Here is a 22,937-nt window from a genome sequence, read left to right as displayed (position 1 = left end):
TGGTGTATCCCGTCAAAGTCGACAAAGGGAGGCAAGCCGGGCGCTTATCCTCACAAGACAGAGCTCACAGTGTCTCATCCTGAAAAAAAAAGACGGAAAAATACAAGTTACACAGATGTTTGTAGCGTTCATACAAGTCAGAAATACACTCACCGGAAAACGGATTAGGTACGCCTGCAAATTTCCAAGCTCCCAAGTACGGTGCAAAGCAGTATCCAAATTTTGACCACACCTGAAAAGCAAATTTCTCATTGCGAACAATAACCTTTAAATATGTTTCACCTTGTTTGAATGACGAGCAAGTGTACACAGGAAAGAAAAAAAAAAAAAAAGATGTCCTGTTTTGAAGGTATAACATAAACATTTTAATTGGTGAAAAAATCATTGGTAGGGAAAAAGAAAATCAGTCCTTCATTGCATTTTTTTGACACTTTCAGTGAGTCTTTTTTGGCAGATATTTTTACACAAAAAAATTACAAAAATTATGTCTGATAGCAAAATGAATAGTTCAATGTATTTAAAAAAAGAACAAAATCTCCAGCACTGGACACATTGATAACATTACAGATGAACTCTTCATATGAACAAAGCTATGACAAAAATGACACTATGACTATTACACAGAAAAAAAATAGAGAACACATTATGAACAAAAAGTGCATTCATAACCACCTTCCGAACGTCTGCCTTAACTACAGCACCACCAAGTGGTCACAAACCAGTTAGGCCCATTTGAATTATTTCCACACAGCGTTTTAAGTCGATCAATCAGGTCCATGCATTTTTTGGTCGCTGAACAAACGAATACGGTTCTTTGAGTTTGGGAATCCCTGAGGTAAATTTTTGTCAAAGTGCACAAGATTTAAAAAAAAAAAAAAAAAAAAAAAATGGATACGAGTGGTCGGGTTTCAGTTTGTACCGGGAACAAACAATCGTCACGAGGCTTTCCGTCTTTCTGTCACGCGTCCTTATTCAAGCGAGGCGCGGTTCTCCGGTAAGTCCATCTTTCGGAGACGTTGCGTTTGATTTTGAGAGTGGACTGCGGCCCCATATCCAAGTCCAGGGAGGGGCTGGAGTGGGACTTTGTCAGGCGGCCTTCGTCCGCGTCTTCCTCTCCGTCCTCGGCCACCGGCGACGCGCACATGGCTTTGTCGAACAAGCCGAGGACGGCGGCGATCAGAGTGCCGTCGCCGGTCTTCTCCACGCTTTTCCAGGCCTCCAGGACTCGCGTGTAGCTCTCGTAGCGACATATCTGTGGGCGACAGATGAAATTTCGCTTAGAGTCCAAAGTCAGAACCGCCACTCACTTCTTAGTCGTGGCCTCCTGGTGGCGCTACCTCGTGCTGCAGGTACTCAGCCCTGGTGCGGTGCTCCTCCATCTCCTTCCCTCGGGCCTTTTTGCCCTCTGGTGGGTTCTGCTGAAGGTGCGATAGGTCCATCTTGAAGGACTCCAGCATTCCGGCGTGAGACTGTAGCTGGCGCTCCTGCACAGGAAGTCCAATGAGTGCTGGTGCCAGGTATGGTCATATATCATATGGCCGAAACGTTTTGTCACAAAAATCTGCTCTGCTTAGAAACAAACGGCAGTGCCATTAGTCCATATGAGTTCTTTTTTTCTCTGGGTTATACTTATAATTTCTCCCATTTCCAGCGAATTTCTTTTTTACAGCATTAACCCCAATCAACTTCCACAGGATTTTCAGAAATTAAATTGTTTTCATTGCGATATTGTGGAAAAACAAATTTTCCTTTTGGATTTTTTGCCCCTTTTGTCAAAAAAATGTAAAGTTGTGCTAATAGGTTTACATAACCTGGCAGAATTTGTGTGTTTACAATTCTTAAAAGAATAAATGATCAGTCAAAACAATAAAAAAAAAATTTTGACTCAAAGCCACAGGTGTCAAACTCAAGCCCCGGGGGGGCCAGATCCGGCCCGCTGCATCATTTTATGTGGACCGCGAAGGAAAATCATGTATATCAACTTCCATGATTTTTGTGATAATCTGTAACAGAATTTCAAATTGTCATATTATATATGATAAAGTTGAGCTATTGCAAGCATTTTTATGTTACTAAACACAAACGAAGCTTGGTTTCTGATTCCAAAACTAGTTCATAAATTTCATGCGTAAATATGACGAGGCGAAAGATTTTCATGGATTCGCAGTCATAACGGCCCTCTGAAAAAAAACGTAACTACAATGTGGTCCGCGACAAAAATGAGTTTGACACCCCTGCTCTAAAGTTTCTAACACATCAATAAATAGCTGCTTTTGGGTTACGAACACATGACTAAATATATGATTTTGCAACATTTAAAGGGCCACAATGTCTTTGTTTGCCTTGTATGTCTATTAAAGGTTATTTTTTTAAAACAAAATTGTTTTTTTTTTTTTTGGATATAGTTGCAAAATGATCATGGGATATGTGACCAATCAGTGGAGATGCGCTTTGAACTATGGAACCCAATGAAAATAAAAACATCCTGACAAAAAAACTTGAATTAATCAAAATGTATTAATCGACCAATCGTAGTTGATGTATGAAAACACTTTGATTGAGGTTTACAATAGCAAAACGAACCAGAGTGTGAGCGGACTGCGAGGCGGGCAGGATGGGTCGACAGAACCTCCGCTGGGAGCCGACGGCGGCGGGGAACGGAGGAGACGAATGGAGAGCCGACACCAAGTTAATGCGGCTGATCCACGAGGTCATCTCCATTTTGGATCTGCGGCAAAAAGGAAACAGCGCTGATGGCGTTCACAGAACTGAGGTGCGCCACGCTGAATTCCTGCCTGACTTACGACGCTTGGAACAGGAAAACTCTCCAGTCGGCGGTCTGCAAACGGAAGACGTGCGGCTTCTTGGTGTAGTCGGCCGCCGGCTCGGCCAGCGAGTGGTGGACGCTCACCACCTCCTCGTTGGTCTGCTGCTCCCTCCTGCTGTTATCCTGACAGACACAAACGTATGCGCAGGTGGTCCGATAAAAGCAGATAATACAGGTTGGACATTTTCTTCCATTCTGATGAAAGACAACAGGTCTGACTGTTGGATAACTGAAAAGATTATTTTGATGAATATGAAATATTTTTCCTGACTGATCGGTTTGAAAAGCTGTCGGGTTAAATATTGTACATGTTAAACATACCGTGTTCAATAGTTATGATGCCAAATGTTAGCTGTTAGCTCTCAGAAGAATGCAGTGACCATTCATCTATTATCTGTACGGCTTATCCTCACTAGGATCGCAGGTGCTGTAGCCTATCCCAGCGATCTTCGTACACCGTGAACTGGTCGCTAGCCAATTGCAGGGCATAAATATTTTTATCTTAATTCTACTCATGACCCACAATGGGCGGTTTAGGTTCTGGTATGATGATTGCCTACTTGGGGCTGCCATCATCAAATTCTACAAAATCAAATTTGAGTGTGTGTGGCTTTAAAAGGTGGGGCCTGGCCTGGTGAGTGACGTGGGAGTCGCCACTCGCACACCAACTTTTTTGTCCATAGAATGCTGCGTGGGTCAGCAGTACCATTATTAATCCATGTGGAAAAGTGATCCTTGCGAAGCTGTGAGGGAGAGACTTTCTTGATTTTTTGTTTTTGTAATCAAATTATTTGCGTTTGTAGGCTTTGTAGACCGAGAGAGAGCCTATGACAGAGTATCAAGAGAGGAACTGTGGTACTGCAATGGCAAGTCTGGTGTGGCGGAGAAATATGTTAGGATAGAACAGGACATGTATGATGGCGTGCCAGAAGAATTTAAGGTAGAGGTGGGAGTGCATCAGGGATCCGCGCTGAGCCCCTTCCTGTTTGCGGTATTAATTAATGGATAACCTGACAGATGAGGTTAGACTGGAATCCCCGAGGACTATGATATTCACAGATGATATTGTGTTATGCAGTGAAAGCATGGAACAGGCGGAGGAAAAATTAGAAAGATGGAGGCACGAACTGGAAAGGAGAAGAAGAGTGAAGCTCCAGGGAGAAGAGATAGCGAGGGTGGACGACTTCAAATACTTGGGGTCAACAATACAGAGAAACGGTGAGTGTGGTAAGGAAGTGAAGAAACGGGTCCAAGCGACAACATTACTAACCTTTTGTAGGTAAAAGACCATTCCCTTCAGCACACCAAAGAAGGTTTTCCAGCGCCTTTTCCCCCAAGGAGCTGACAAAGACATTCGCAACGAGTCACTAATAAAGCCACGCGAAAAGACGTATTCGTATTCAAATGGCGTTAAAGCGGCTCCTCAAAGTGGTTTAGTAGGCCATTTTGCGTCTCACATACTGCGCTTCCCGTCGATGTCGGCGTAGAGCTTCCTCTGGATGAAGCCCTGCTTGACCACGGGGGCCGCCTTGTCGTGGGGGACGTCCTGGAAGGGGTTGCTCTTGGAGCGCAGCGGCGCGTCCACCTCTTCCATCAGCGCCGAGGTCAGCTCCTCCTCGGCACTGTTTCATAAGCGTTAAGAGAGTCGCCGGTTGAAAATGTGACGCGGTGTTCATTTCGGTGAGGAAGCATTTTTGTAAAAGTTTTCAGCAATTTATCTTCCCAGACGCAAACAAGACAAAAACTCATAAAACAAAATGGAAACTTGAAGGGGGGGACGAGTTACAAATGTATCCCATCACAAGTGCTTTTGCCATGTGTGAAGGTGTGACGACTTCTGAGGCGATCCCGTCTGTTTATTGCTGTTTTATATGCAAAGTAAGCACATTTGTGTTATTTATTAATGTGCTTTCGAGTGTTTTTCAGGATTTCAGTTCAAATCATTAAAATTTGTAATTCACTTTTTAATGAAGGGCTACTTTTAAATTTTGTTGTTAATGTTGTGCTCTGTCACCAGATAACCAAAATTAATGTGATTGCATTCCAAACTATGCCAATTTTTCATAAATTGTCCGTAGATATATTATTATTGTATCTCATTATATGCAAGTGTAAAAAAATATACATATATACATCTGACGAGCAGTTTAATCCAGGCCTCAAAACATTTTTCTTAACGAGTCCTGTCATATTGTTAATTTAGCGATCCAGCCGTTTTCTAAACCACGTTTTTTCCCTAAAATTAGTATTTAAAATGTATTTACTGATTATTCATTCATTTATTATAATGTATTTAATTTAATTTATTTATTTATGTATTAGTCACATTAAATGTGTTCATTGATTGATTTTAAATGAGATAAAAATGTTAGTCGAATGAACAACTTCAATTCCAAACAATGTACTATATGTTATATAAATTAAATACAGTAGTAGCACTTGAAAAAAATAGAACTCCATCCGAAATGACCAACATTAAAATAGGTTAGGTTGTGTTAATAAATTTTTTAAAAATATTTTACGACTAAAAAGTATATTTACACAATTGTAAGTCACTGTAACACCATGCAGTGTAAACATTACTGCGCTTAAAAATAGGAAAATAAAAATAAAAACATGTACGGGGATATTGAGTCGTTTCAAATGTGTGGCGCCTTATAGTTAAATTTTAAGAAATGTACATAAATGCTTCAAAGTTCAATAAAATTAAATGCATACGTACTAAAATACAACTCATCTGTTGTTAAAAAAAAAATTAGGAGTAAAACAAAACATACGGCAAATAACTATGACAAAAACCAAATTAATATGTGCTGTCAAAATGAACACTGATATGATGGGAAGAATGATGGCAAGTACTCACACAGCCCATTGCAGTGGCTCACTCTTAATGGCGTTGTAAAGACACTATAAAGGTACATTTTAAAAACATTAACAATTTCCTATTTTTCAGTTCTAAAAGGGTTTAGAGAGAAGCTTCTTACTTTCAGCAGATCTTTGCTAAAATTGTCTCCGTCGTTCATGCCGTCCAGGTTGGACACAAACTTGGACGAGGACATGGCTTTCCCTACGTTCTGTGAAAACACGAGTACGGTTGATCGATATGCGAGGACAGTTCAGGAGCCGCTCAGCTCAAGCGTGCTGCCCACCTGTCCGTGCAGGTCCGTGTTGAGGAGCATCAGCGCGCACGTGATGGCCAGCACGGCCCCTGGACGAGGGTCAAAATTGTAACATTCGCCTTAGTCTCGCGAGTGGACGGAAACAAGATGGACGCACACCTGGTGAGGAGAAAAAATCCGGGTTGCACTGATGGAAGCGGCCGGCGAAATGCTGCAGCACCCGCTCGCGCTCCTGCGTCTCTCCCAGCAGGATGACCACTTTGAGAAAAGACCTGAGCGATGCAAACGGGGAAATATAATCATATTCAGCAGACCTTTGTGACACTTGCCGTGCCTTCCGAATGCTCACCTCAGGGCTTGATCCAGAGTCTGGCCGGTGAAGTCAAAGAACCTGAGGTACTCCTCCCCAACAGCACGGCTGAAGGCGTTGCTACAGAGATACACGAGCAATGACTTTGTTTGTGTTGTCAATAGAAAAAAAGGCTGGTATGCGGTGGGAATAGTTATCGATAAGGAAAAATGTCGTTGAGCAGACGACAGGGGGTCCTCGGTTACGGACTGTGCCAATCCAGCAGTGGAGACCTCCCCAAAATTTGTACACTAGACAGAATCCAACAAAAACTATCACAAAACTACACTAACGGAGCAGAAAGGTCATACAGACAATATACATCCCTATAATTTCGATACTGCTTATCCTCAAAAACACTTCTCATCCATAAAGCTAAGAAAACAATTATTCTTCCCGAGCTGGTCCATCAGTATTACAAACTGCCGAGTCTGCTAATCCAGGATCATCAAGACAGTAACAAAAATACTGTGCTTATTAAGAGCCAGTGTATTAATGAAAATACTACTCTACAAAATCACTGACCTGGACAAAAAAACATACAGAATTTAAATGTGGTTTTATAGCTTATTACGTATATTTATGCTACAGCAATGACAACGCAAATATTATATATATATGGAATTGAAATGTGATAAACATTCAATATGTACATAAAAAAATGACGTAAAAATAAGGAGTCTTAATTGTCTTAAGAGAAGAAGGATGGTGTCAACTTGAGAACTAACTATGGCGATGAACTTACATAACACAGCAATTTTCAATACTCGTGTAGTGTGTCTTCAAATATGCTTTGTTTACGTTTACCTATCGTTATTTCTGGCCTATAAGCAGCGACTTTTTTCACACATTTTCAACCCTGCGGCTTATACAGTGATGCGGCTAATTTGTGCATTTTTTTTAAACGTACGCAAGGGGGCACTCGAATGGAAAAGGTAAGCGTGAGACAAGTGGAATATATCTGCCAAAGAATTTACTTTTACCGGTGTTTTTTTTTTTTAACCGGCCGTTAGTGCTGTGCTACCGTGCTGCTACCGTGTTAAGCTAACCTAAGATATTAAAACTTTGAATTTTTTTTCTGTGTACTGTCCTTCTTTGTAAATATCTCATGTTTCAATGTGGGCACTTGCGGCTTTTTACACAGGTGCAGCTTATGTATGCACCAAATGGTATTTCCTTTACAAATGTACTGGGTGAGCCTTATAACCAGGTGCGCGCTGTAGGCCGGAATTATGGTATGTCACAGATTTTCACTTTTTCGAGGTGAAACTTCCTGCAATAAAACAGGTTCATTGTACTACATAATGCTAAGTTGATAATACCGTGGAACCCCTAAAGTGAGAATGTTCCAAAAATCTTCTTACTCTTTGTCGAGGTGCTTGACCACATCCACTCGCTGGATCCCATCCAACATGAAGAGCCGCTCAGCGAGTCGACACACCTTCTCCCGGTCCATATCGCCTCCGTTCATGTGAGTCGCCGCCGACTCTGCGTCTCTGCTCGCCTCTCCGTTTGCCACGAGTACCGGTCCAGATCCGTTGAGGGTGTTTGCAACTTCATGAACTTTGTTTGACGTTCGAGCCCGATTGGAAACTTCGAGTACCAAGGAAGTGCTGCGCTGGGACGTTTGGTTCTGGCGCGATGGCTCGGTTTCGACCTTCCGCTCTTCGACAGCAGAGTCCGCGTGCCGGATTGAAACGTGTGATCCTTCTGAACGTTGAGGCTGTCCCGACTGGACCGAGTCTTCACCGTGTTTCGAGGGCAGCCCATTGTCCTGGGAGAACTTTTGGGGTTCTCTTTCTGCATCATCAGCTGCTGCAACCTTTTGACTTGGGGTTGCTGCAGCAAGTACCATTAATGTTGGTCCATTACGGTCAGTTTGTTTTTGTGCAAGTGCCTTCCTAAAAAGTACAGATCACATGTAATCATAATCCAATTCATTGTGGTGTGACAAAAATATAAATTAAATCAATCAATAAATTAGGGCAAGGCAATTATTCAGTTTTATCGATCAAAATGGAAATTCAAATTTATTGGGTGGCTTCCAAAATTCAAAGCGCGAAGTCTCTGCCTCCACCCACAATGGCTGCGGATATCGAGAAAATATTTTGTTGCCAAGTTTGTAATTCAGTGGGGAGATGTTACGATTCTGTGACCCTTCGATTTTTGTTTTTCTAAAAGGGACTTTGATTTCCAATAAGAAAGAGAAAACATGAAGCCTTGTCTTAACATTGACAAAAGCATGATGTGCATTTGTACGGTACAAAAGCAATTATTTACAGTGAAGAAAATAAGTATTTGAACACCCTGCTATATTGTCCCATGTGCAGAAAAACAGCCCCAAAGCACGATGCTACCACCCCCATGCTTCACAGTAGGGATGGTGTTCTTGGGATGGAACTCATCATTCGCCTTCCTCCAAACACCGTTAGTGGAATTATGACCAAAAAGTTCCATTTTGGTCTCATCTGACCAGAAAACCTTCTCCCATGACTCCTCTGTATCATCCAAATGGTCATTGGCAAACTCAAGATGGGGCTTATGTGCTGTTTGCAGCTGTATCACACAAATAAAAAAAAAAAAAAGTCATACATTGTGATTTCTGGATTTTTCTTTTTTGATAAGCTCTCTCTCACAGTGGACATGCACCTACGATGAAAATTTCAGACCCCTCCATGTCTAAATGGGAGAACTTGGAATATAGCACGGTGTTCAAATACTTATTTTCTTCACTGCGAAACAATTTCAATGGGGGGTGGGGACTGCTTCAAAGCCTGTTTGCTATCAGGAGAACTAAAGAAAATCCAAGAAAGAAGGAACGCAAAACTTGTCTTAAATATTATCCTTGTCATTGTCGGGGTGGGAAAAAAAAAAAAAAAATTTCTTCCAAGGGAATACCACCCAGCACTACTACAAATACAGACAAAACTGAAGATAACGATCAAATACTCACGCAGGCTTAGAGACACATTCATTAAGATATGACATTGCTTTTCTACTCCCCACTTACCTCCCGTCCGCCATGTTTGGATTTTGAAATGAAGTTTGGGCTCCCGCCGACAAGCCGCGTCCCGTCACCGGCACGAGCTTCTCCCCCCGTGGTTCTTCTGGGCGTAAATCCACGCTGGCATTAACCGCATTGGACTTGACGTGGTCCTCTTCCTCTGAGTCTGACTCGAACGCGATTGCTGTGTCAAAGAGGAATGCAAATCACTCGTGTCCCACCCGACAGGTAATAGAGACGCACGATTCATACTTTCGCGAGTAAATGAGCCTTTGCATGATGCGTACCGTCTAAGAGCTGATGCGTTGAATGTTCCCTTTGTTGTGTCGTCAGCCCTTGTCCCTCGGCAGCGTCACATGGCTAAAAATTGCAACACGGGTCATCGATTATGCACAACGTGACTGCGGATGCAATATGAGACGTGGCGAAATGGGGCTCTTTCCGCTACGTTTGGCTCATCCGCAAAACCGCTACAATATCTGCATAGTGAATGGGGAAGAACCGAGGCGGTGATGCAAATAATCTCGCTCACGTTGCCGGACTTAATTTACACTCACGGTACATCTCCAGAGCTCGGTAATAATGCCGTTTTGACAGAGAGGAACTGAATACTGATTTAACAATATGAAGTGTAATGCGCTTATTGTAATTTTTTTTTTTTTTTTTTTTACACATTTTTGACTGATATTCCACCTATTACCATAGTAAATAAACGTAAAAAATTTGAGATTTCTTTGCAAGTGAGCAAACCTACAATTTTGGGCACAACTAATTCTCTCCAACAGGTTCTAAAACAGGGGTGCCCAGACTTTTTTACCCCAAGATCTACTTTCCAAGCAGCCAGCCTCTCGCGATTTACTGAGGTGGGGAGGAATGACCAATGATGAACTACAATGACCAAGTCACAAAGATCTATCCATTACTTGATTGCAAAACATTTATTTTAAAGTATTTTGAGGATTCTTTATGTGTAAATGGTATGTTTGTGTGCCTTGCATCACTGCATGAGCCAATATTGCACAACATGCTTAACTATGAACATTTTTTGTAACTGAGTTGGGAAACACAATTTCCGAAGTCCTTCCACATTTGCTGGGTTCAGTTCTCAGCCATGGCTTCACAGCGTCTTTACAGCTGCAGTGATTTTATTGAAGATAATATTCCCGCCTTATTTAGAAAAGATTGGAACAACGAGTTAGCTATGCCTCTTTTGCCATCTCTCCGTCTTGGAAGAATTTCTTGTTATTAACGACGATGTGACGAACCTGGAAACGACGCTTTGGTGGCGGCTTTCGCTGTCGAACTAGATTGTGTGAAAAGCGATTACTGTGCGGCCAATTGGGATTTTTATTGCGTTCACGTTTCTCATTCTCAGCTTGCTCTTCGGCGGAATGTCGGTGTATTTTCCATGAACAGTTCGACAGCGCTGCTACACATTTCACTACGCTGGCAGATGAGGTAAACGCATTTTGAAAATGACATCGTGAAAGTGATACGTTTTTGTCTTCTTCATTGCTCCAGCATTCATACTCATGTTTGATAAGATTTCTTTACTGTAAGAAAAAAGCGAGAGTTTAAAATAGGGGGGAACTCCCTGACTAGCGTAAATACGGCTGACATCTTTTTTTTTTTTCGGCAGGCTGTCGCGATCGACACATTGACCACCCCTGTTCTAACAAAAATGCTCCCCTCAAATAAGTCTTCAAATGTCTTTCAAATTAACCGTAGAGTTCGAGTTGCTCCCTGAGCAAATTTGTACCTCGATTTGGTCATATTTCAAATCAATTCTCCCCATTTAAAGCCTGCCTTGCAGCTCCCCCAAAATGAAATGAAAAATAGTACTCCGTTGTATCTAAACGTAATAAAAGGGAATGTCGTGAGATAAAGTGGCGTTCCCCAATTACCAGGCAGCGGCCCACGCATGTCGCTTTTAGCAGAACGGGAAATGGGCCGCAGCCACCCACCCCACCCTTATGTTTTGCTTCCAATCGGAACACTACGTTCCTGTGACCGCCAAAACGGAGCATTATCATCAACAAAAATCAAACCTTCCCTCCGACCTGTTTTTTTTTTTTTTTTTACATACAGCTCTCAGATTAAATTGTATGTATTACATTATACGGATTGAGTGAGCGTTAAACAACTACCTTAAAGTCATTTCCCGTCGAGTTCACTGATGAGTCAAAGCCATCTTGTTCCTCTCTGTGCCCCACTTCACCATGGAAAGGTTCGCGCACTGATGAAATGTCAACCACGCGGTCGCGGTTGGTTGTAAAGGACGGCCCTTCTGCGGCTGCGTCAGGAATGTCCCACTGCGCTGTGGCAAAGGAGAGCGCAGCGGCGACCGTGCTGCAGCCCGCCGGTCGCCTCACCCATATTGTCTCCTTCTCGCCCTCCGCCTCTCCGTTTAAGTGCTGATGATCGTGAGTCCGCCAAGAGCCCGGATCGGTCAAATCCAAGTGAGGAGATCCCAGATAGTCCTCCTCCATCGGCGTCTCTTCCTCTGCCCCCCCCCAGTTCACTTCTTCTTAGGCAGTAGAGAAATGCCCCTCACAGATCTGCCAAAAAGAACATGTGACACACGCTAAATGTTGCGTTCACCAATGATTACGTGAAAAAGGTTCATCGTGATAAAAATAGTCGTGACAATCTCCACTCGGGACATTTATACCGGACATAAAAAGTATTTTCACAATGTCGTTGATGAGGAAATAAACAGTGGTTTTGTATTGTTGCTATTCATGTGACCGGCGGGGGGGGTTGCATAAGTGAAGGAAGCGCACGTGAAGCAAAACTAACACTAAGTCACTTAACGCACACACAACTTTGTGGAACTCGGTTTTGGCATCATACGCCACTGTGGAATAAAACAAATCAAGATGCGATTGAACTCCATTTTCAGGGCTTCAAAAGCAACAAGTCTTGTAAATGTCTTCCGTACATGCACAGTGTAGTTAACTTGCATTTCCTGTTTGCGGGTGAATCTCGGTCGTTTTGGAGCAGGCTTGTTTAGTTAACGTTTATGAAATAAACACGTAAATTAATGTCAAGACTACACAAAATAAGCGACGTCTTTCAATATCTACTTTTTTTTTACTCGGGACAAATTTTACATGCGTGATTTTTCGTGCTCGACTGTGCAGATTTGCAGGCGCGGTCGTGCGCGTCAAATGTGAGCAACTGCTAAATGTCGTCATATTTTTAATATGGTGACTCCCAGACAGTGGTGGGAACTCACAAAGTACAAATGTTTTTTTTGTAGTTTTCAGCCATCTTTACCCATAAAGTTGCAATGAATGCTTATGTGATGTAATGCGATTAGCGACCAATTGATGTCACCCTCTAAATTTCAAATGTGTAGTAGTGAGGTCGACTACACTGTACGACTCTCAATACACAAAATATAGTGTACGAACTTCTGACACCACAAATTAAAATGTCTTTGTTACCTGATAAAAACACTTCACTTGTATCCACAAAATTAAATGTCTAATGTCTGGTTGAGCTGTTTTTGTTTCAAATCAGTTAGTTTTTAAAATTGCGGTGGATTTCGTAGCGCTGTCTGACCTCAGAGTGAGCAACGGAGATAAAAGTCGACGCGGTGGCACGCGTTGTGGATTTGGACCCGAACCGTCCTATCGCCACTGAGTGCGCTCACACGATAGCTCGCACGCGTCTCATCAACACAGAAGCGAGGGCATCTCACCAAGGTCGTCCGCAAACCGACAGCCGACGTTCAATTTCATTCCTTCTTCAGCTTCTCCTTATTACAAGCCTGAGAGCGTCACGCAACCGACATCCGGGATGAAACCTCGACCGTGTTTCCTGTGTGCGCTTACTTCTCACTTCCTGTCAGGGTGCGCTTAGTGATTTTGGTACATCAGGGTAATAACAGAAAAGAAATGTACTTTTACTCCATGTTTGTCTTTCTTAAGGTTATTTTACTGTAATTTTCCTCCTGGATATTTTTTGCTCCTATCGGAACACAGAGTGCACAGCACTTTGCCGGGAATGTCCACTTTTTGTACGTGTTCGGTTAGACATGTTGATACCGTTTTTCGGTCCTATCTGCACGGTTACACTTTTTTCAAGCCGTGCCCGTCTGAAACAGTTTTTGATTTCAGCATCCCTGTCAACTGCCCACGCTCGATCTTTGCCCTTTTTTTCTAACACTTTCGCCATCGTAAAACTTTGAACAGACCGTCGCTCAGTTCGCGCTATCTACATCCCACGTGCCATTACTTGGCTAACTAACAAGTTACGCTGCGATTTCTGAGAAACGAGAACACATGTACATGGCAACGGTGAAACTCGATGAACCACTAACACGATTGGATCGTTATACTGTATAACTCTGTTGTCCAATCGAGTAATCTGCCGCAAACAAGTTTTAATGTTTATGTCGCAAAATGCAAATATTCACACTACCGAGCAAACGGGATATGATAGTCGTGCTTGTGCTAGCACTAAGCTGAACTTGCAGCTCGGAGCCGACCCCCGAAATTTTCTCAACGTATTTGCGCTTATCTTGAAAATGGTCATTTTGGTCTGAAAAAGTCGGAAATCCGCCGGTCATCCCTGATAAGTACAGTTGATGTACTTCTACAGTACAGTAGCATAGTTCGTATTGTGATGTTTCTCCATGAGAACAAGTTTGGAAAGCTGCGGAAGTTACTACCACCCAAAAGAAGCGCGAGATGGCCGTTAACATAAATATTAATGAAGAAGTCTGACTAGTTTAACATATTGAATGAAACCAAATCGGAAACAAAAGAGGAAAAACGGCGAAAACGAAAGTGGTGTGCAACGTCTAATTTCTATTATTGCCTAAACTATGATTGCCTGTGTAGTAATCATATGAACAAAAGCCAAAAAACATCTCATTAGGATATAGATTTTTTTAAAGTAGATAAAGTGTGACTTACCACCCTGCGGGTGCGTAAAAGGAGCATCATATGATCAGCCGGCTTGTGAGCTTTTCGTCTGGTGGGAGGAGGGAAGACAAACAAGACGATGGCCTCTTAGACGCTTTGACAGAGCAAGAACACAAAATCACCATACAGTTTTTTTTTTTTGTTTTCGTTAAGTCTCGGTTACCTGCTGGGCGCCACAAACTAGCTGCACGGCCTCTCTCGTTGCGCCCGGCCGCATGTCAGCCGGTGTCGTCGCTCGCACGTGGATCCTGTGTGGGGTTTTCCTTTGCGGGTAGATTCAGAGCTGTGTGCGCGTGCGGTCGTTTCAATTCTGCAAATATGGCTGCGAGAGGGGCAGGCGCGTGGAAAAAAAAAATGAGGAAGGTGAAAGATGCAAAGAGAAAGAAAAGCGCTCATTGTGATTGGCAAATGACTCAGGCGAAAAAAAACACCAGAGGAGTCATGCCGACGCCCACAGGGCCTGAAGGCACGCACAGACACACATTATTTATACAAAACACACACCGGACAGGTAAGGGGAGCGGCTCAGCTTCATTCCTTCCATTAAACAACGCAATCATGATTAGGCAAAACCAGAAGGTGTCAGTCCAGATTCAGTGAACACAAAGAGGGGGGGGGAGGAAGTTGTCTCACTGGTCCTTTAGAACTGGTTCTACAAATTAAGTCTGGGGGGGCCCGTGAGACTTAGCTCCGGCTGTCCAAATAATAATTAAAAATAATTTGTGATGAATTGAATTATGTTTAGGGCTGCAGGGAGTGGATATTTTTGAAACTGAGTAATCTAACGATTATCGCATTGATTATTGGGGTAACTGTTTATTTTGCATTATTCACATAATAATGTGTGGTGAGAGGTGCAGGTATTATTTTTGTTCGTTTGAGCCAACCATCCTGATTTTTCACTGTAGTATATGTGACTTTAAGTGTGCATGGCTTTGAAGGTGGCACGGTGCCTCAGCTGGTAGAGCGTTGGCCTCGTAATTCTGAGGTCCCGCGTTTGATCCCGGACCCGCCTGTGTGGAGTTTGAATGTTCTCCCCGTGCCTGCGTGGGTTTCCTCCCACATCCCAAAAAAACATGCAACATTAATTGGACACTCTAAATTGCCGCTAGGTGTGATCGTGAATGCGACTGGTTGTCTCCATGTGCCCTGCGATTTGCTGGCAACCAGTTCAGGGTGTAACCCCGCTTCCTGCCCGTTGACAGTTGGGATAGGCTCCAGCACTCCTTGCAACCCTTGTGAGGATAAGCAGCAAGGAAAATGTTTGGATGGTCTGGTGAGTGATGCCAGCACCAACGACTGACAGTGTAGAATTGCCTGGCTGTGCTGCGTGAGTTATGGCCATCGGCAGTTCGCGTATAAATGCGGTTTTTACGTTTTTGTTTCCCCAGAGTATGTTCATTAAAGCAATCAAAAGCGCACTGCCAGCAGAGACTATTTTGGACGAATTACGGGTGCAATTCAATACGTTGCGACTAGCTCTGGCAGGCTACGTTAAATTCGCCATCATGGACACGCAACGTTGCGTTTACGTGCTTTTGTGTAACACGTAGCTCTTTATCTCCTCTTTTATGTGCTTGCCGCCTTCACGCCAATTTATTTTACACAATGAGCGGTCCGTGAGACTTCAGTAACGTTACTCTGTGTGGAATAATGATCCCGAAAAAATATAACGGATTGATTGTTGCAGCCTCAATATGCATCTCTACATATGGCAACCAGCATGACAATAAAACAGACATAATAAAGCTTTTTTTTTTTTTTCTTTTCTTCAATATTGTAGCATTGGGCCAGTTAAAAGCTTTGATATGTGGGTAAAGCATCATCACATACATCTGACATTGTTAGTCATTTTATATAAACTAAAATATTACATGACTACAATCTTTTTTTTTAATAAAGGCATATTTTTGGGTACAATATAGCCTTATCTTCTAAATAGTAAATGCGTCTTTTCTGACCTAATATTAATCAAGAATAACAAATTATCTTTGCTATTAGCTAAAATATGACTTTCTTTTTAAACTTTGACTTCAACAAAACATTTTAACTTCATCTTGGAAAAATACAAGTTTATTCTAAGACTATGACTTTTTATAACGACAAAATACTTTCTTCTTGAATTTGTTATCTCACTTTACAACTTTTTTCCTCAGATAGATATTCTCCGCTTTACATAAGCAATATTTCACTAGCCTAACTGGTCATTTATCGTAGTTAATTAGAATTTTTTTTTTGTTTATGTCAAAGATGACACCACTTTCGACCTTTCAGCTAACGTTTAACACGACGCCACCGTCGATATTTCACTTTCACTTTGACGTCATTACGATCATTTTCATGGACATTAGACAATTGACGCGACTGCTATACCAATAACGATGCAGTTGACAACACAGACACGTTCCAAAAGTGACTTTACTTCATCACTTAGCCTCACCATCATTAGCATGATTAGCATTGACATTAAAAAATATTAGCATTACCTAGCATTTATGTGGACGTCCTTGCTTAGCCGTCGACTTCCGTGGCTACGTTGTACTTTGCAGCCGGGCGACGTACAGGAGTGATACGATGAGGCGTAATTTTTGCTATTTTAACAACACCTACTTTTGAGCGTGTTTTTTCAATTTTGTCGTACGCACCATAAACATGTTAGCCTGTGCGACGTGGCTACGGTCGCGACGTTTGCCGCCGAGACCTGCAGGGGGCGCGCTAGAGCTTCGCACTGGATGTCGGCGAACGGGTTGAACCAACGTCGCGTGTTTGTGACGTCACTTTAACGCGACTGTAACTGAAATTTTCGCCATTTAAATTTGAACGATTAAAGCGAAAAGGACTGACTTTTTTTTTAAACAAAAAAAAAATTGTCAAGATGTTTTGAAGACGTGAATTTATTAAGACGTGAATTCATTATACAGTACAGTGGTTGGGATGAATTCAATCAATTGTTGCAATTTTGTTGAAGTTTCATCTCGTAAATCCAATACAGTGTGGACTTTCAAGTAAAGGTTGGGGTTTTTACACTCTCTTTGTGTTTCAAATTTGGGTTTCAAGGCCAAATGTGCTGACAGGCGGTGACCCTAAAAGTGACAGTTAACCCCATCCTTCCTATCTTGTTTGTCACTTCTATCATTTTACCTTCCTTTCAAACGTCCTTGTTGCCTTCCTTCCTCCTGTCCTTCATTTTATACAATCGTTTCCTTCCATCATTTATCCCTCCTTCCAAACACCCTCCCCTCAATCACCCATTTCTCTCCTTCCCATCATTCATAGATCCTTGTTTCTATCGTTTCCGTCCATCCTTCCTCCCCTATCACCCTTTCATACCGGCCTTGTATCCTTCCCTCCTCCTTTCAATCCTTTGATACAGCTTTGTTTACTTCCGTCCATCCCTGAAATAAATTTTAAGTTCACAGTGTGGCTAGATATGGCCCTCGCTTATAGGAAGTTACACTAGTATGTTATCACTTTTGTAGCTTTGACTTCTCAGCAAGATTGGAAAAAAACATTTCAATCATTCAATAGCTCCAACTATGCACAATACACTCAGCAACTGCAATATTTTGTGCATCATCTAATAAGGTCCAGAAATCCTATGACAGAGTACCAAGAGAGGAACTGTGGTACTGAATGCGCAAGTCCGACGTGGCGGAGAAATATGTCAGAATAGTACAGGACATGTAAGAGGGCAGCAGAACAGGTGTGTCAGTGTAGATGTGTCAGAAGAATTTAAGTTACAGGTGGGAGTGCATCAGGGATCCGCCCTGAGCCCCTTCCTGTTTGCCGTAGTAACGGATAGGCTGATAGATGAGGTTAGACTGGATTCCCCTTGACCTACGATGTTCGCAGATGATATTTTGATCTGAGTGAAAGCAGGGAGGAGGTGGAGGAACAATTAGAAAGATGGAGGGAGGCTTGCACTGGAAAGGAGAGGAATGTGAGGGGCGGATTTGCGATGTAGAAGCTACCGGAGATGCGTGGCTTTGGCCTGGCAGCAGCCTGCACATGCCACCTTCTCCTTAGACAAATAGAGCATGGGCTGGATGCTACTGCTGAAGTCCATCAGACCGAAGGCGACGTAGTGGATGTAACAACGGAAGACGTCGGGCGAGAAGTAGTCCTGGAAGGGGAAGAGCGCCACCGGCGGGAAGTAGTTGAAGACGATGATGGCGAGGATGATCAGCACCATCTTGAAGGCTCGCTTCTTCACAGGGTGCATTTCGTCTCGCCCGGGGCCGGACTGGCGCAGCACCCACAGGATGGCGATGTTGCAGAACACCATGAAGGCGAAGGCGGCCAGGATCATGGCGGTGAAGACCTTCTCGAAGTTGACGATGCGGCCCACGGACTTGGCGGCGGCGTAGCCCAGCGTGACGAGCCAGACCAGCGCGGCCAGGCCGGCCCGGTGTCGGCGGTCCTTGAGCTCGGTGAAGGCGATGGGGTGCACCACGGCCACGTAGCGGTCCAGGCAGATGCACGAGAGGAACAGCGGCGACGAGTCCTTCATGCCGTAGAAGAAGCGCAAAATGTACCAGGTGGTGCTGGTGGTGAGGAACACGATGTTAGCCAGCTCCAACGGTGGGATGAGGCAGAAGAGCACGTCCAGAACAGCCAAGTGCAGGATGAAGATGTCCGACGTGGACGAGTCCCCCTTGTTCTTGCGGATGAGCCACAGGACCAGGATGTTGGCCGGGATGCCCAGGAACATGTTGATGAACTGCAGGCCCAGGTACCAGATGAGCACGGCCGGCATGTCGCGGCAGCCCTCGTAGACCGTGCGCTCCCGCGCCGTGGCGTTGGCGGGCCGCTGAGAGATGATCAGCGCCGACGAGTTGAGGAAGAGGAAATCCATGGCGAACGGCGGCCACGGGAACTGCGTGATCGGTCACAGGGTTGAAGTTTCAGTCGTTTGTACAAATACAAAAGCATAGTCTCGTTTTAAAAATATGTACAGGTGGTGTGTCTAATGTGTACCAGAGACCTTTTCGAGATTTAAAACCCAAGACCAGAGCCCAATTCATTATGCTGCTCCTGGTGTGGCCAGCAGGAGGCAGTATACTGCACGACATTCATGCAGACACAAAAGAGGAAGAAGCGACTTCAGCGTCTACTGTAAAGGACGCAATGCAAAGTTTTATTAACAATTCAAGGCAATAAGCCTCCCGGTGTGCTCGGCAACACTCCGACAAGTTGGGGGCAATGTCGATGTGACATCCTGTCAATAGACAGGCCTTCAAAATAAAAGCGTCCCAGTGGATTCCATCAATCTTAGCCGCTTATCCTCACAAGGGCCGCGGGCAGCGCTGGAGCATATCTCAGCTGTCAGCGGGCAGGAGGCGGGGCACACTCTGAACTGGTCGCCAACCAATCGCAGGGCACTTAGAGACCAACAGTCGCACTCACAATCACACCTACGCGCAATTTAGAGTGTCCAATTAATGTTGTGGCGGCAAGGTGGAGCAGCTGGTAAAGCGTTGGCCTCACAGTTCTGAAGTCCCGAGTTGGATCCCGGACCCGCCTGTGTGGAGTTTGCGTGTTCTCCCCGTGCCTGCGTGGGTTTCCTCCGGGCACTCTGGTTTCCTCCCACATCCCCAAAACGTGCAACATTAATTGGATACCCTAAAATTGCCCCAAGGTGTGATCGTGACTGCGACTGTTGTCTGTCTCTATGTGCCCTGCCATTGGCTGGCAACCAGTTCAGGGTGTACCCCGCCTCCCGCGACCCCTTGTGAGGATAAGCGGCAAAGAAAATGGATGGATGTTTGCATGTAATATTTTTCTGACAAAACGCATGAAGTTGTCAAAAAATGTTATTAAATCATTTTACAGTCACTAATGGTGTCCTCGATGTGCCCTGCGATTGACTGGCAACCAGTTCAGGGTGTACCCCGCCTCCTGCCCGTTGACAGCTGGGATAGGCTCCAGCATGCCCCGCGACCCTCGTGAGGATAAGCGGCAAAGAAAAGTGGATAATTAATGTTGCATGTTTTTGGGATGTGGGAGGAAACAGGAGTACCCACCCGGAGAAAACCCACGCAGGCACGGGGAGAACACGCAAACTCCACACAGGCGGGTCCGGGATCGAACCCAGGACCTCGGAAGTGCGAGGCCAACACAGCTGCCCCAACGTGCCGCCCCCTTTTTAATTTATTATTTTTTCATTCTTGGAAAAAGCAATAGAACTAAGTTATAAGTCATTCTTCATTTTTTGAATATTTATGTACAATTTATAATTATTACAAAATGAAACTACAAGCAGTAATAATAATAGTGCCTTGCAAGTGACTCAAGGTTGCATTTTATTAATTATCCAATAAAAGCCACTTACCTATTCAATAAATCGGCCAATCAAGGTCAGATTTGCGGATCTTGAACCTTAAGAAAAATGATGAAAAGTCCTTCTCGGCAGTAACACCAACACTTGAGGGATTCTATTCCCGTCCCGTCGTCCAATCAGAGCGTCAGGAACCAGGGACCACGTCTCTTTGGGGCCCTTGTGCGCGCACCCTCGCAAAGAAGTAATAATTGAAAAAAAATAAAAAATAATACACGAGTTGATAACAATGACACTTGAGTGAACGTGTCAGAGGGAGTCTGGTGGGAACAAAGACTAACGCGAAGAAGAGCGCGCCGGTGGTCGGCGAGGCGCGAGTCCGCACGGCTGACGTGTCGTGGCAAGCCGTCGTCGGTTCAACGCCGATTGGCAATGATGCAACCGAGCAATTTGCGGGGCCTGACGGAAAATCGACGGCAGTAAACAACTGATGCAAGCGAATCGCTCATGATTCAATTCGCCGTAACACTTCGGCGAGGGTTACGCCAGGGCTGACGCGTTTCTTTTTACCCTCGCCGTTTACAACCTGGTGCTCGTGGAATGACCGCAATCTGGTAATTACCGGTGGTGGGTTCCAGGTTCTAAAAAAAAAAAATATCACAAAATATGTTAAATATCAGAAAACAGAGTAACAATTAATCACTAACTTTCAAAATTATGCAGCTTTTGACATTTCATTGCCTCCATTCAGTGGACATTGTGCAGCTCCTGGTAGCAGTATGTTACCATTCATCCATTTTCCAAGCCGCTTATCCTCACAAGGGTCACAAGAGTGCTGGAGCTCATCCCAGCTAGCTACGGACGAAAGGCGGACTACAGCCTGTACTTGTCACAAAGCACATATCAACAACATCACTGAGCGGGAACCGATTCCACGCTGCCCACACCAAAGTCAGGCGTGTGTACCACTACATCATCATCCATTTTCTTTGCCGCTGATCCTCACGACGGTCATGGGAGTGCTGGAGCCTATCCCAGCTGTCAACGGGCAGGAGGCGGGGCACACCCTGGAGTGTTTGCCAGCCAATTGCAGGGCACATGGAGGCAGACAACAGCCGCACTCACAATCACACCTAGGGTCAATTGAGAGCGTCCAATTAATGTTGCACGTTTTGGGGATGTAGGAGGAAACCGGAGTGCCTGGAGGAAAGCCAGGTCCTCAGAACTGTGAGGCCGACGCTTTAACAGCTGAACCAACGTGCCGCCACTCCCGGTATAATATCGTTATGTAGATATGCATGGAGGTGGAAACAAGCATTTATCAACCTGTATTTTTAAATGTTTACATGTATTGCACCACCGTTTGTGTTCAAAAATCCATCCCGAGTCCTCATCTTAAGTCACACGAATACAGCAGGTCAGCACATTTACGGGTGAAATATGAGCCGGGCTTGTTTACCTTTGGTGTCCGTCTTCAGTCATTGTTGTACATCCCCCTTGCGGTAGTTGCGCTGCCGACGGGTGTGGGTCCCAAATGCGCATTAGTTAAACGGTTAAAAGGGGACTGAAACAGAAATTTTCCTTCATATACGTTGTCCATTTCATTCAAGCGAATTTGCACTGGTGTCAAACACACAGCCCGGGGGCCAGGTCCGGCCCGCCAGATGATTTTATGTGGCCCGCAGAGGCGAATCATATGTGTCAACCTCCATGATTCTTAATCAAATCTGGACCAAAATTTCAAATTGCCATCTTATTAATGATAACAATGAGGTATTGTAAGCATTTTTTTTTGAGTCCCCCAACAACAATAGTTGAAAAACCCATTCCCTTTGATTTTGGATTCCAAAACCAGTTCATAAATTCCATGTGGAAATACGATGAGGCGGTCATAGATTTTTACGTTTTCACAGTCACAAAACCTGAACTCCAATGTGGCCCGCGATAAGAACGAGTGTGACATCCCCGGCATAGAGTTTGACGCCAAAACCAAGAACTCCAGTGATATTTATGGATAACCAGCACAGTACCGTATACTTTATAACTATATCCATATTTGCTTTCAACGTTGATTCTGATAAATATCCCAAGAGAGTGGATGCAAAAATCAGTCCTTCTTTCCAAACTTCCAAAGAGTGTTTTTCCCGACAAAAATCCTGGGAATCGACAACATTATTAATATTACAGTCAAGATATCAATATACAGCCCATTCCTCTTGAAGTACTGTACAGCAGCTGAGTTCCATAATCATACTAGTATGAATACTACATTTGTCTGCGTCTTTTTCCCGGGTGAAACACCTCCACACATTTTCTACATCTTGAAGGTTTACCAATAAAAAGCGATTATTATTGTTATTATTTCAAGCTGTTGCGTGTCACGATTTAGTAATAAACACCAAGAATAAAAGGACACCTTGTCACCCT

General features: G+C 43.9%; 2 protein-coding genes across 4 annotated transcripts; both read right to left on the bottom strand.

Annotated features, from left to right (window-relative positions):
* Positions 1-341: 341 nt before the first annotated feature.
* On the bottom strand, positions 342-16,963 carry LOC133491020 (PH and SEC7 domain-containing protein 1). Of its 2 annotated transcripts, none has more exons than XM_061801850.1 (18): positions 16,720-16,963; positions 14,397-14,555; positions 14,225-14,327; positions 11,447-11,857; positions 9,587-9,659; positions 9,306-9,483; positions 7,660-8,196; positions 6,296-6,376; positions 6,106-6,218; positions 5,977-6,035; positions 5,812-5,901; positions 5,691-5,734; positions 4,289-4,449; positions 4,098-4,168; positions 2,805-2,950; positions 2,584-2,728; positions 1,338-1,484; positions 342-1,252 (listed from the first exon to the last, which is right to left on the bottom strand). In XM_061801850.1, exons 4-18 carry the CDS (start codon positions 11,786-11,788, stop codon positions 959-961), a joined length of 2,481 nt encoding a protein of 826 aa, XP_061657834.1. In that variant the 5' UTR covers positions 11,789-11,857; positions 14,225-14,327; positions 14,397-14,555; positions 16,720-16,963; the 3' UTR covers positions 342-958. The 2 variants fall into 2 exon arrangements, with proteins under 2 accessions (XP_061657834.1, XP_061657832.1); XM_061801848.1 differs by having other exon boundaries at positions 14,225-14,282.
* Positions 16,964-17,028: 65 nt separating this feature from the next.
* On the bottom strand, positions 17,029-20,578 carry hcar2 (hydroxycarboxylic acid receptor 2-). 2 transcript variants are annotated; one of them, XM_061801679.1, is made up of 2 exons: positions 20,565-20,578; positions 17,029-19,109 (listed from the first exon to the last, which is right to left on the bottom strand). In XM_061801679.1, the coding sequence occupies exon 2, from the start codon at positions 19,086-19,088 to the stop codon at positions 18,201-18,203; it is 888 nt and encodes a 295-aa protein (XP_061657663.1). In that variant the 5' UTR covers positions 19,089-19,109; positions 20,565-20,578; the 3' UTR covers positions 17,029-18,200. The 2 variants fall into 2 exon arrangements, with proteins under 2 accessions (XP_061657663.1, XP_061657662.1); XM_061801678.1 differs by lacking the exon at positions 20,565-20,578 and adding an exon at positions 19,218-19,765.
* Positions 20,579-22,937: the final 2,359 nt, after the last annotated feature.

The sequence above is a fragment of the Syngnathoides biaculeatus genome, chromosome 17 (genome assembly GCF_019802595.1).
Source record: "Syngnathoides biaculeatus isolate LvHL_M chromosome 17, ASM1980259v1, whole genome shotgun sequence".
Taxonomy (NCBI): Eukaryota; Metazoa; Chordata; class Actinopteri; order Syngnathiformes; family Syngnathidae; genus Syngnathoides; species Syngnathoides biaculeatus.
This window is presented reverse-complemented; position numbering and strand designations above follow the sequence as displayed.